The 12,851-nt window shown below is 44.3% G+C and overlaps 1 protein-coding gene across 1 annotated transcript in view; it reads left to right on the forward strand.

Annotated features, from left to right (window-relative positions):
- Positions 1-12,851, forward strand: part of nphp4 (nephronophthisis 4) — a 214,315-nt gene that overhangs the window by 80,231 nt on the left and 121,233 nt on the right. Inside the window, exons 7-8 of the mRNA XM_071348201.1 lie at positions 4,086-4,276; positions 8,988-9,117. Coding sequence (XP_071204302.1) covers positions 4,086-4,276; positions 8,988-9,117 — 321 coding nt within the window. The remainder of the gene's footprint in view (positions 1-4,085; positions 4,277-8,987; positions 9,118-12,851) is intronic.

Genomic DNA, 12,851 nt, shown 5'->3' on the forward strand with positions numbered 1-12,851 from the left:
TTTTTTCTCCACGGGTTGTTTTAGGCACACATTTTTTTCTACGTCGCTGCTGTTCACACTCCACCTCTCTTCACGTTTCTCTCTTTACTTACCCTCTTCTGAACCATGATGTAGCCTGTGGACACGTTCAACATTGCAGCCGACTTTAAAGGCGAGTCGAGGCTGACTGATCTACAAATCACCTTGCATCAAAAATAAAGATTATTTGTAGATCAGTCAGTCAGCCACAATTTACCCATGATACATCACAGTTTTGATGCTTTCGAACCCAGCCTATGTCTGCTTAATTTTTCTGCACAGCTAAACATTCAAGGCCATTATGAAGGCTAAAGCCTTCTCTATCTGTTGTAATGGATATTGCAGTTGCACAAGCAGGATGCAGTCCCTACACATTGCACTGGAGCAAAAACAATCTGCGTTTTGTGTGATGATGTTGGCAGATTTTTGTAGTAGCTGCCATATCGTAGCCACTAGCCAGAGACGCTGATGAATAACACTACTACTTTGACTGCCTGTCTGCCTTCTGCATAGCCAATGTTTGCAAAGAAAAAATACATTTTCAATTGCTAATTAGACTGCGTGTCTGTGTCTTGCTCTTGTTTGATATGCTGCCTAGATGGGTGCATGTAATTCACGACTTGAGTTTTGCATTGGGGGGGGAAATTAATCATGTTTTGTGTACAACATGTAAATAGCTGCATGTAGCCTAACTCCTCTCCTGAGAATAAGAACATGAAATCGCACTTATGCTTAATAGCCTACTGAAGCATGGAATGCCGTAGTTAGTTAGAACATGGACTTTGTGTACAACATGAAGTTTGTAGGCTGCACCAGACAAAGGCGTTCATCGCCTTTCAAGGAGGGGGAAGCAGCAGCGGAGCACAGAGCAGCAGCTACGTAGGCAGTGGAGGTGGGCACCAGCTATATCAAAAAATACAAATCTCAGTATCTTTAGCCACGGCAAATCGGTTTTCCAGAGAATCCGGAACTGCAGCCACTCCGTTTAACAAAATAGGCTCATATGCTTTAAAAAAAAAAAAGCTTTTTAATGCCAAAAAACAAATGAGATTTAGGTGTAGAAGAATCGTATGTAACATTTTATGGGCGTTTTATTTTTAACAGGCAATGGCCCAGAAAATGACTGCCTCTGTGTCTCATACTGTGGCTGTCCCATAGGCCCGAGCTAGGCACAGTGAGCCAGTGTATATTCAGGGAAAGGGGATACCTAGTCAGTTGCACAACTGAATGCGTTCAACCAAAATGTGTCTTCCGCATTTAACCCAACCCTTCTGAATCAGAGAGGTACGGGGTCGGCTGCCTTAATCGAGTGCACAGCCATGCAATCTCCATAGACAAGCATTGGTAGTAGAATGGCCTTACTGAAGAGCGCGGTGACCGTGTAAGCCACACAAGCTCACAGAACGGGACCGCCGATTGCTGAAGGCTGTTATTCTCATTGAAAGCAAGTCTAAGAAGCGGTAGATCTGTTCTATGCTTCCTGTTACTAAGTTTCGTATTTGCGTCTTTTACTTTCAGGATTGTACACCAGCTTCAAACAGCTGAAAATTCAATATTTTTGGTTATGGAAAGACACTACATAGCCAAAAGTATCTTTCCATAACCAAAAATATTGCATATTCAGCTATGAGAATAACGGCCTTCAGTATTTTCAATGAGAATAACGGCCTTCAAAAATCGGCAGGCCCGTTCTGTGAGCTTGTGTGGCCTACACGTTCACGGAGCTCTTCAGTAAGGCCATTCTACTGCCAATGCTTGTCTATGGAGATTGAAGGGGTGTCCACATACACTACATAGCCAAAAGTATGTGGACACCCCTTCAATATCCATAGACTAACATTGACAGTAGAATGGCCTTAATGAAGAGCTCAGTGATTTTCAACGTGGCACCGTCATAGGATGCCACCTTTCCAACGAGTCAGTTCGGCATATTTCTGCCCTCCTAGAACTGCCCTGGTCAACTGTAAGTGCTGTTATTGTGAAGTGGAAATGTCTAGGAGCAACAGCGGCTCAGCCACGAAGTGGTAGGCCACACAAGCTCACAGAATGGGACTGCCGAGTGCTGAAGCGCGTAGTGAGTGAAAATTGTCTGTCCTCTGTTGCAGTGGAAACGCGTTCTCTGGAGTGATGAATCACGCTTCACCATCTGGCAGTCCGACGGACTAATCTGGGTTTGGCGGATGCCAGGAGAACGCTACCTGCCCAAACTGTAAAGTTTGGCGGAGGAGGAATAATAGTCTGGGGTTGTTTTTCATGGTTCAGGCTAGGTCCATTAGTTCCAGTGAAGTGAAACCTTAGTGCTACAGCATAAAATGACATTCTAGTAATTTTTGTGCTTTCAGCCAGACCTCACTAATGCTCTTGTGGCTGAATGGAAGCAAGTCCCCACAGCAATGTTCCAACATCTAGTGGAAAGCATTCCCAGAAGAGTGGAGGCTGTTATAGCAGCAACAGGGGGACCAACTCCTTATTAATGCCCATGATTTTGGAATCAGATGTTCGACGAGCAGGTTTCCACATACTTTTGGTCATGTAGTGTATCTCACAACTTTCCAGTGTTTGTGCCTCGGGTCTATCTTATCGCAGACCCTCGAAAGGCATTGACGGATCTAAATGGGAAGGTTTCAGATGTTAAACATAATTTCCCCATTGAGGATTAACAAGCCCCAACTACTGTATCTTCCCCGGCCACTTGAGAGAGATGGACTCGAGAGATGTTTACTGTTGCCGCCGAAGAGAGGGAGAGAGAGAGAGGGGGGGATAGAGAGAGTAAGAGAGGTGGAGAGAGGAAGATGGAGAGAATGATGAGGATACGTGGGCTGCACGCTCTGCAGCTGCATATAATACCGATGCTCAATTGATATGCTAATTGGATTGGGAAGGTGTGGGTGGATATGGAGACAGTTTAGGCAGAGAGAGAGAGAGGCAATGAGAAAGATAGAGGGAGGCAGAAGCTGGGGAGGCAGGCAGTAACACAGGAACAGCAGTTAGGCCCAGAACCCAGGGTTAGAGAGTTTACAGTCAATCATCTCGCTCACTGCTCACTCCGCGTTACTTAGCAGCTGCAAGTGCCACGCTGCAGCGCAAACTCCCAAAACAGCTGACAACCAATCCGCCCGTTGATTGACTTGTTTGTTAAACACATTGACTTCTTCATTCGCATTTACATTTTTCATTTCATACGGTAGCTTGTAATGACGGTTTATCTGTGATTGATTGTCACGTTATTAGAGCTCGCGAAAAACAAAATGCAAAAAAAGAACCAATGGTTCCCCAGATGTTTGATTTGAAATAATTATTAGCTTATTAATTAGTTACAATTTGCGTAATCACAACATTACTATGAATCATTGCTATTATTATGATAATGTATACGCTGTAACAGGGCCGCAAGAAAGCAATTAAAAAATGTATGCTATTGTATGCCTTTGTGCACAGTGTAATCATCTTATTTTTTGTTTGCCGTTTCCATTTTCACAGCTTTCTCCTCCTATTATATGCAAAGGGTCCACTACTTTAAACATGTATGGGGCTCTCGTCTTTCCCCTTCTCCACTAAGGGGCTGAGCAGCAGATGAAATGAGCAGACAGAGAGGAGAGTCAAAGTACTAGCAGAGCAGAGCAATCAGTGGAGAATCAGTGAGACCTCAGAGTGTGTGAGACTTTGTGAGATGGGCTGAGAAGTCGGGCTGTGAGGGTGACGTCTCGTCATGTTTCATCACACGGGGACGGTGACAGTGTCCTGGGGTGGTGCCAGGAGGAATGCTGTAGAGAGGGTTCTGTAGACCTAAAAATACATTTGTACTGTCTGTGAGCAATGTTTTATAGCCTAGTTGTATCCAACTTTTATAGTTTAATGGCCTCAACTGTACAACCTGACAGATGTATGTGTCATTTAAATCCCCATCTATGCTAGATCTTATTCATTATCTATACAACATGCAATTAGAGATCTTCTCACTCCAAGTGTGTGGGTGTGTGTCTGCTCACGTGTGTGGCTAAGCAGCAAGGATGAGGAGCTACCTTGGCTCAATACATCCTGATTGGATCTGTTCTTCTCTCCTGCAGAAACACTCGGGTCCGGAGAGCTCAGCGGTGGTGGTCATCCAGGAGCGGAGGCTCCACGTGGGGGTCCACAACGGCTGGGGCTTCTTGGAGCGCCCCCAGGTGGTGGTGCTGGAGACAACCGAGGCCACCGATTGGAGCAGGGGACGTACCAGAGGGGGCACATCCCGACAAGGCACACTGACCAGAGACTGGTGAGTGGAGTGGAGCCTCACTGGGCTGGTAGCGGTAGGCTACATCCTTGAGTGCAGGGTTTGGTACATTAACCCCGTTAACTGGGTTTGATCATGCAAGGTCAGCAATAGGTTCCGTACCCTTTTCCACTCTGATCAGCACTAAAACACACATAATCAGCTTCCGACGGATGGCTTCAGCACGTCAAACCCTACAACAAGGGTTGTTACGACACCGTGGGTTTCTGACACTTTCTGTTCATGTATTTGTAAGCGCATGGGTTTCCTGGGTCCTATTCACTTGGCATTATAAGGAAGAGAACATACTGAAACAGCAAGGGACTACTAATTGAAATTGTCCAATAAGAAACACAGTTCTTTTTGTCTTTTGTTGGAAAATGTTTTGCTACAGTGTGCACTAATCAGTGTGACCCTGCTGCCATTGACATAGTGATAGTGGCCTCCTTGTGGTGCTGAACCCACAGTGTTGTGCTGCTGATGGAGTCACACTCTGGATTGACATTAGATGAGAGGGGAAAAAACCAACACACACACTGTTTAGATCACTGATCACCAACCCTTGTGCAGAGCACCAAAACACCGTATTCAACGATTCATCTCTAGACCAATGATCTATATACTGTATCGATAGACAGTAATAGACAAATTACCAATCAAGATTTAGATGCTCACATACTACTTTGTATGACTGTGTGCTTGTATAAGGCCACATACCAACATATTAGAAATGGCAAGACACAATATTAAAATCAGCTTTCATGAGTTGGTTCAGTTATTAGTTTAGAATTAGTGAACGCACATCGAACAAAATTAATTCCATTCTAATTTGATCATCATGTGACAATCAAAGTAGGTATTTGTGAGTGGTGTCACACAATTTACCCAACAAAAGGAAACTAAACATCAATTAATCTCGTATTGCTTATAATAAAGCTGTTTGTCTGATGCCGCCACATTTATAGCAACTATGTGGGCGTGTCAAGTATGCTCCCCCCTCATCAGATAAAGTGGCCTTCCTGTTTCTATCACCTCCATGAATGCATCCCAAATGGCACCCTATTCCATATATAGTGCACTACTTTTGACCAAGGCGCATAGGGCTCTGTGGAAAAGTAGTGGACTCTATAGGGAATAGGGTGCCATTTGGGCTGCACACCGTACATAATAAACCATAATAATCATAATGACACAATACATTATCCGACGCTACTGCCGTTTGTGTGTTTTAGTTCCTTTTTTAAAGAGGTAGGTAGAAATCTCTTGTTCCCCCCGCTGGTCACACAGAATTTGAAAGCGCTGTTATGAATAGCACAGCGTAGGCCTTAATTATTCTGGAGATTTTTTTTGTTGTCGTCGTTTCGCCGAGAAAGAAGCCAACGCTCACACACACACAGGGCTGCTCGTGGGCCCAGTTCAAAGCAACGCCTGTTCCTGTCTCCTGGGGGGTTCTGCCTGCGGAGAGTAGCGCAACTCGGCTGACCTTCACAACATTTCCTCACCTTTGTCAATATGCTGGCAGTCAGGGCTGTATGCAAACTGTGAATGATGAAAATCTAAATAATATGAATGCGTGGTTCACATGGGGCCAGTAACACATGGCGCGTGGAGTGGGCACCGCTCAACATCATTGTCATCGGCAGTGATTTTCCTTTTCTAAGAAGAAATTACGCCACTTCACTGTACCTTTTAATACAGTTGCTAGAACAATTGCAAGGAAGTAGGCACAACGTTCAGTTGAACAGTCCATCGTTTACTTTTGGTAGAGCCATTGTTTGACCTTCAGTCTGAACGATGATTGCTTTAGTTATTTAACTTTCTTTTTTACGATGATTCTAGCAGTGGTTGAAAGAAGACTTAATGATTTTAACAAACTACATAAAATAGAAACTTTTCAATTGACAAGTGACTGTTGCAGCTATTTCTGTGCCACTACTCTCAGAATAGTTACAATACTGTTGTGTAGTGGATTCTTGGGCAATTTGGATACCTTTCTGTAGTTTGAGGTGCTGGACCGGAGTAAGACTGATTTTGTATTTAGTGTGTAAAATAGGGGTCTTCAACCTTTTCTTTTCTAAGGACTCCCGCCCAGGCAAACTGGCGATCCAGGGAGCCCCATTATATGTTAGCAAAAAAAATATTTTCACATCTTGGTATTATCATCAGGTGAATGATAATGGCAAGAACAATTTAAAAATTTATAGTTTTGGTAGATCCCTTTTCATTATTTTTCATTATTTTGACCTCCCCACATTATAATTGGAAGAGGAAGTGTAAACTCTAGCATAGCCTATTAGCTAGAATGGTAACTCCAAGCACATTTTGGCTAATAGCAGCTGTCTAGCTGGTTAAACAAAGGTTATAGATGTGTTTTGGCAAAAATGTATTTCCAAGTACACTTGCCACGACTGGTACTTGCTTTTGCTTATTCAAAGTCTATGTCAGATACTCCAGTGAGCGTAATTAGCTCAGTATTAGGAGTTGAGAAATAAGGTTGACATAATCCTTTCTTTCTACTATAGGTACACTACCAGTCAAAAGTTAACACCTACTCATTCAAGGGTTTTTCTTTATTATACTATTTTCTACATTGTAGAATAATAGTGAAGACATCAAAATTATGAAGTAACTATGAAGTAACCAAAAAAGTGTTCAACAAATCAAAATATATTTTATATTTCAGATTCTTCAAATAGCCACCCGTTTGCCTTGATAACAGCTTTGCACACTCTTGGCATTCTTTCAACCAGCTTCACCTGGAATGTTTTTCCAACAGTCTTGAAGGAGTTCCCACATATGCTGAGCACTTGCCTGCTTTTCCTTCCGTCTGCGGTCCTACTCATCCTAAACCATCTCAATTTGGTTGAGGTCGGGGGATTCTGGAGGCCAGGTCATCTGATGCAGCACTCCATCACTCTCCTTGTTCAAATAGCCCTTACACAGCCTGGAGGTGCGTTGGGTCATTGTCCTGTTCAAAAACACATGATAAGCCCAAATCAGATAAGATGGCGTATTGCTGCAGAATGCTGTGGTAGCCATGCTGGTTGAGTGTGCCTTGAATTTTAAATAAATCACAGACAGTGTCACCAGCAAAGCACCCCCACACCATAATACCTCCTCCTCCATGCTTCACGGTGGGAAATAAACATGCGGAGATCATCCGTTCACCAACACCGCGTCTCACAAAGACACAGCGGTTGGAGCCAAAAATCTCAAATTTGGACTCCAGACCAAAGGACAAATTTCCACCGGTCTAAAGTCCATTGCTCGTGTTTCTTGGCCCAAGCAAGTCTATTCTTTCTTTGCAGCAATTCGACCATGAAGGTCTGATCCACACCGTCTTCCCTGAACAGTTGATGTTCAGATGTGTCTGTTACTTGAACTCTGCAAATAATTTATTTGGGTTGCAATTACTGAGCCTGGTAACTCTATTGAACTTATCCTGTGAAGCAGAGGAACCTCTGTGTCTTCCTTTCCTGTGGCGGTCCTCATGAGAGCCAGTTTCATAATAGCGCTTGATGGTTTTTGCGACTGTACTTGAAGAAACGTTCAGTTCTTGACATTTTCCGTGTTGATTGACCTTCATGTGTTAAAGTAATGATGGACTGTCGTTTCTCTTTGCTTTATTGAGTTGTTCTTGCCATTATATGGACTTAGCCCTATTTAGTAAAATACCATCTTCTGTAACCCCCCCCCCCCACCTTGTCACAACACAACGATTGGCTCAAACACATTAAGAAGGAAAGAAATTCCACAAATTAACTTTTAAGAAGGCAGACCAGTTAATTGAAATGCATTCCAGGTGACTACCTCATGAAGCTGGTTGAGAGGATGCAAAGTGTGCAAAGCTGTCATCAAGGCAAATGGTGGCTATTTTAAGAATCTCAAATATAAATATATTTTGATTTGTTTAACACCTTTTTGGTTACTACATAATTCTATACGTGTTATTTCATAGTTTTGATGTCTTCACTTTTATTCTACAATGTAGAAAATAGTAAAAATAAAGAAAAATTCTAGAATGAGTAGGTGTGTCCAAACTTTTGACTGGTACTGTATATCATGAATCGCCAATAAGTTTGAAAAAATCCAGATATGATTTTTGGGCCATATCGCCCAGCCCAAGCGCCATGTTCAAATGCCTCCTGCACATAGCCTGACTTTACAGACAGAGAAGTGCCTTGCACTTTGTGTTTAATGTGACACCTGTCTTAGTCATCTAACATTCACAGTTTGCATACAGCCCTGACTGCCAAGAAGCTATTCTAAGAAAATGTATCAGTGTCTATTGTGATTCACTCTTTGTCCATCTTGTCTTGATCGATTCTTGTAGAAAATAGTAAAAATAAAGAAAAACCCTTGAATGAGTAAGTGTTCTAAATCTTGTTGCTAGCGATATTCATAAAAACGTTCTAATAAAATACAAATTCCATGTTTTTATTTTGTATATTTTTGCGAACCCCCTGCAGTACCTCTGTAGAACCCCTAGAGGACCCCAGGTTGAATACCTGGTGTAGAGTGATTTTTATTTTTATTCTGTTAGCAAGACAAGCTGTCATGTACTGTATGGTGACTGCCACATGGATCACTTGTCCACTTGCAACCCTTGTCACATCAATCTCCTTTCTCTCTCTCTCCCTCATCTCTCTTTCTTTCTCTCTCCCTCTATCTTTTAATGTCTCCCTCTCTTTCTCCCTTTGTGCTATCTTTACAGCAGCTCCAGTCCTAGTCAGAGCCTGGCTCTACGTAGCAGTCTGGAGCTCAAGCTGCCCAGTCACCAGGCTGTGGGGATCGCCCTCCAGCTTGAGTATGTCTTCTCCTCGCCGCTCATCGGTGACGGAAAGGTAAGGGGGTGGTGTGTGTGTGTTTTCCGGTTCCTCTGTCTGCTCCGTTAAGAAATCCCCCAGTCAGAGGAACAACAGATCCAAGCACCTTGGACTGAACATCTTTCCCCGTTGGCTGCCCCCCCCCCTCACTGCCCCCTGTCCTGCCAGCCATCCTCTCCTGTCCTTGGAGCATGGATCCATCTCCCCTTGTCTCCTCCCAGAGGAAATTAAAGAGGCATCCTTGGCCAGACAACCTTAGTAAAAGAACAAACACAACACTGGCAGAGAAAAGAAAGAGGGGGAAGAGAGGATAGGTTTCAAGGCAAGCAGCTGAGGAGAACAGAGCCAAGGTAGCCTCTCATCCTTGCTGCCTAGCTCATACACGTGTACACACACATATACACACGCATGGCCTGAGAGCATGGGAAGAATTATCCCCTCCCAATTGAAACCGGGAGGAACCAGGATGAGGGTAGGCACCCGTTCTCTACGAAAAGGCTAACTGGAAGAGAAAGAGTCTGTTGGAGAGACATCATCAACACAGAAAGAGAGAGAAAAATCAACAATCCAAGAATCAAAATGTCCCTAGGGAAGTAATTTACAATGCGGGTGGTTTAGTTAGCTAGACGCAGACGGTATGGCAACACCAAATATTTGGCCAATTATGTGTGTTGGTGGGCTTTAGCCTTGATGCAGTGTGCTAGGGGTGGGCGCTCTTAGTGTCTGTGAATGTGCTGTCCCTTGCAAACTCCCGGGCTAATGAGCCACCAATTAAAACCAAAACAATAACAAGCACTCCACTCCATGTACACGGTATACTGTAGGCCTCACTCACTGTCTGCGTCCCAAATGGCATCATATTCCCTACATATAGTGCACATAGTGCAATAGTTTTGACCAGGGCACATAGGGCTCTGGTCATAAGTAGTGCACTATATAGGGAATAGAGTGTAATTTAGGACGCAGCCACTTACTGACGCCCATCCTCACAATCTCACCACTCGAGAGCCAGTCAGACTTTTACTGTTGATGTAAACAGGTTCTCCTGCTTGGATAATGCTTAATGGTTCAAAAACTGATAAAAAAAACAACAGTTGCTACACACACACACACACACACACACACACACACACACACACACACACACACACACACAGAGAGAGATGCGAAGAGTGCAAGAGAGAGAGATGCGAAGAGTGCGAGAGAAAGAGATGCTAAGAGTGCGAGAGAGAGATGCGAAGAGTGCGAGAGAGAGATGCGAAGAGAGAGAGATGCGAAGAGAGAGAGATGCGAAGAGAGAGAGATGCGAAGAGTGCGAGAGAGAGAGATGCGAAGTGTGCGAGAGAGAGAGATGCGAAGAGTGCGCGAGAGAGAGATGCGAAGAGTGCGCGAGAGAGAGATGCGAAGAGTGCGCGAGAGAGAGATGCGAAGAGTGCGCGAGAGAGAGATGCGAAGAGTGCGAGAGAGAGAGAGATGCGAAGAGTGCGAGAGAGAGAGAGATGCGAAGAGTGCGAGAGAGAGAGAGATGCGAAGAGTGCGAGAGAGAGAGAGAGATGCGAAGAGTGCGAGAGAGAGAGAGATGAGAGAGAGATGCGAAGAGTGCGAGAGAGATGCGAAGAGTGCGAGAGAGAGATGCAAAGATGGCGGGAGAGAGATGCAAAGATGGCGGGAGAGAGATGCAAAGATGGCTAGAGAGGGAGAGAGATGCAAAGATGGCTAGAGAGGGAGAGAGATGCAAAGATGGCTAGAGAGGGAGAGAGATGCAAAGATGGCTAGAGAGAGAGAGAGATGCAAAGATGGTGAGAGAGAGAGATGCAAAGATGGCGGGAGAGAGAGATGCAAAGATGGCTAGAGAGAGAGAGAGATGCAAAGATGGCGAGAGAGAGAGACAACAAGCAAGAAAACAGACAGTTACTGTGAAAACAGGTGGCCTGTATACCCTAGCCTGTATCGATCCTATCCCCTATCTCTTGCACACTGCACATAGTCATATATGTCACTCAGCGGAGAAGATAGACAAGAAGTGTTGGTGACATGTCAAACCCCCTCACCCAACAGCACCACACCTCATGAATATTCCATGAGGTGAGAGCTATTTTGTGAGAGGGAGGCAGGGAGCTTAATTGCAGTCAGCGGTGCGTAGGTATATTTAGAGCTCTGTCATGATCCGCCTGAGGGTGAGTGATGAGGGGAGCGGGTAGGTATCGCCACCTGAGGATGGTGGAAGGCGCGCGGAGGGGCATGGGGGGCTGTGACCCGCTCCAAGGTTCAGGGAGGTCTGGAATATTGATGGGGTCTATTATCTCTCCATCGATGGGGAACGGAGGAGAGGAGTGAGAGCAACAACGACCCTGTGCATCGATGTCAAACTCCTCAGATAACACATCTTTTGATACTCTGTCTCTGTGCTGCAAGTGGCAAGCTGCCTTCTAGCTTTGTTCAACTGTCATGTAGATGAGTTCTCACATTTGATGGTGTCGTTCGTAACTTATACAGTTTATGCGTTCATAGTACCACAGTTTCTGTCTTTAAGGACATTTCAGCCTTTTGGCAGCGTGGTTTCGAGCCCCACTTCCATCCATCAAGTTAATTCGCTGTTCTACCATATTCAAGTATTCCTTGTGCATTGTCTATGTTTGTACTCTTTGACCAAATTGCCAAAACCCCATTTATCCTGTATATATAAGTTGGTTCCTGTTATGACCGTGTATGTGTTCTGCTTACTTTGGTGATTATACACTGACTATACCAAACATTAGGAACACCTTCCTCATATTGAGTTGGGGCATGCATGGACTCTACAAGGTGTCGAAAGGGTTGACTCCAATCCTTCCCACAGTTGTGTCAAGTTGGCTGGATGTCCAGCCAAGGTGCACCTTGCACCTACTATCATACTCAGTTCAAAGGCACTTAACTATTCACCCTCTAAATGGCATACACAATCTACAGTATTTCTCAATTGTCTCAATTGTCTCTTCTTTAACCTGTGTCCTCCCCTTCATCTACACTGATTTGAAGTGGATTCAACATGTGACATCAATAAGGGATCATAGCTTTCACCTGGATTCACCTGGTCAGTCTATGGCATGGGAACAGTGTTCTTAATATTTTGCTTACTTTTCTTTCCAATTTTTACCATATTTTTATCACTGTCTTTAATGTCAAGCTCTTAGACAAAGTGTCATAGACAAAACTAGAATATTGTTTGGCATTTGGGCCTCACCATGAAACAGTGATGCATTGGGTGCCTTAACATTCTCCCCTAAAATGTACTCTTGTGTCCATTAATGTTTATTCTGTCTACCTTCCACCGTACTTTGGCTTTCTCATAAAGCTCTGCTGGGTCACTAGGTGGAGTTGTATAGGGCAAATTAGGCCTAATACATATGCATTTCCACTTTGTGGCCATTTAAGTATCTGATCTGCTTTTGCTGCTGCTGGAGTCGACTGAAATTTAGTGGAATTCTTTCTTTTGATTTGTTCTGAGGGATTTGCAGAGCAAGGTAGTGGTGGTGGTGGAGTAAACAACTTAAAATGCTTTCACTCAGATGGTAACACAACGCAATCGGGTACCAATCGCTCAACAGTGACTCGACGGCCAGACTGCCACAGTTCAACGCTCTGATCACCTCCAACACTGCATCACTCACCAGCTGCAGATTGAAAAGTGAGACAAAGTCTTGACTCGTCCTGAGGGTGTGGATGACGTCCTTCATTTCGCAAGAACTTATTTGGCCACTCAGCCTCCCCCC

This window comes from Salvelinus alpinus, chromosome 17, assembly GCF_045679555.1.
Source record: "Salvelinus alpinus chromosome 17, SLU_Salpinus.1, whole genome shotgun sequence".
Classification (NCBI taxonomy): Eukaryota; Metazoa; Chordata; class Actinopteri; order Salmoniformes; family Salmonidae; genus Salvelinus; species Salvelinus alpinus.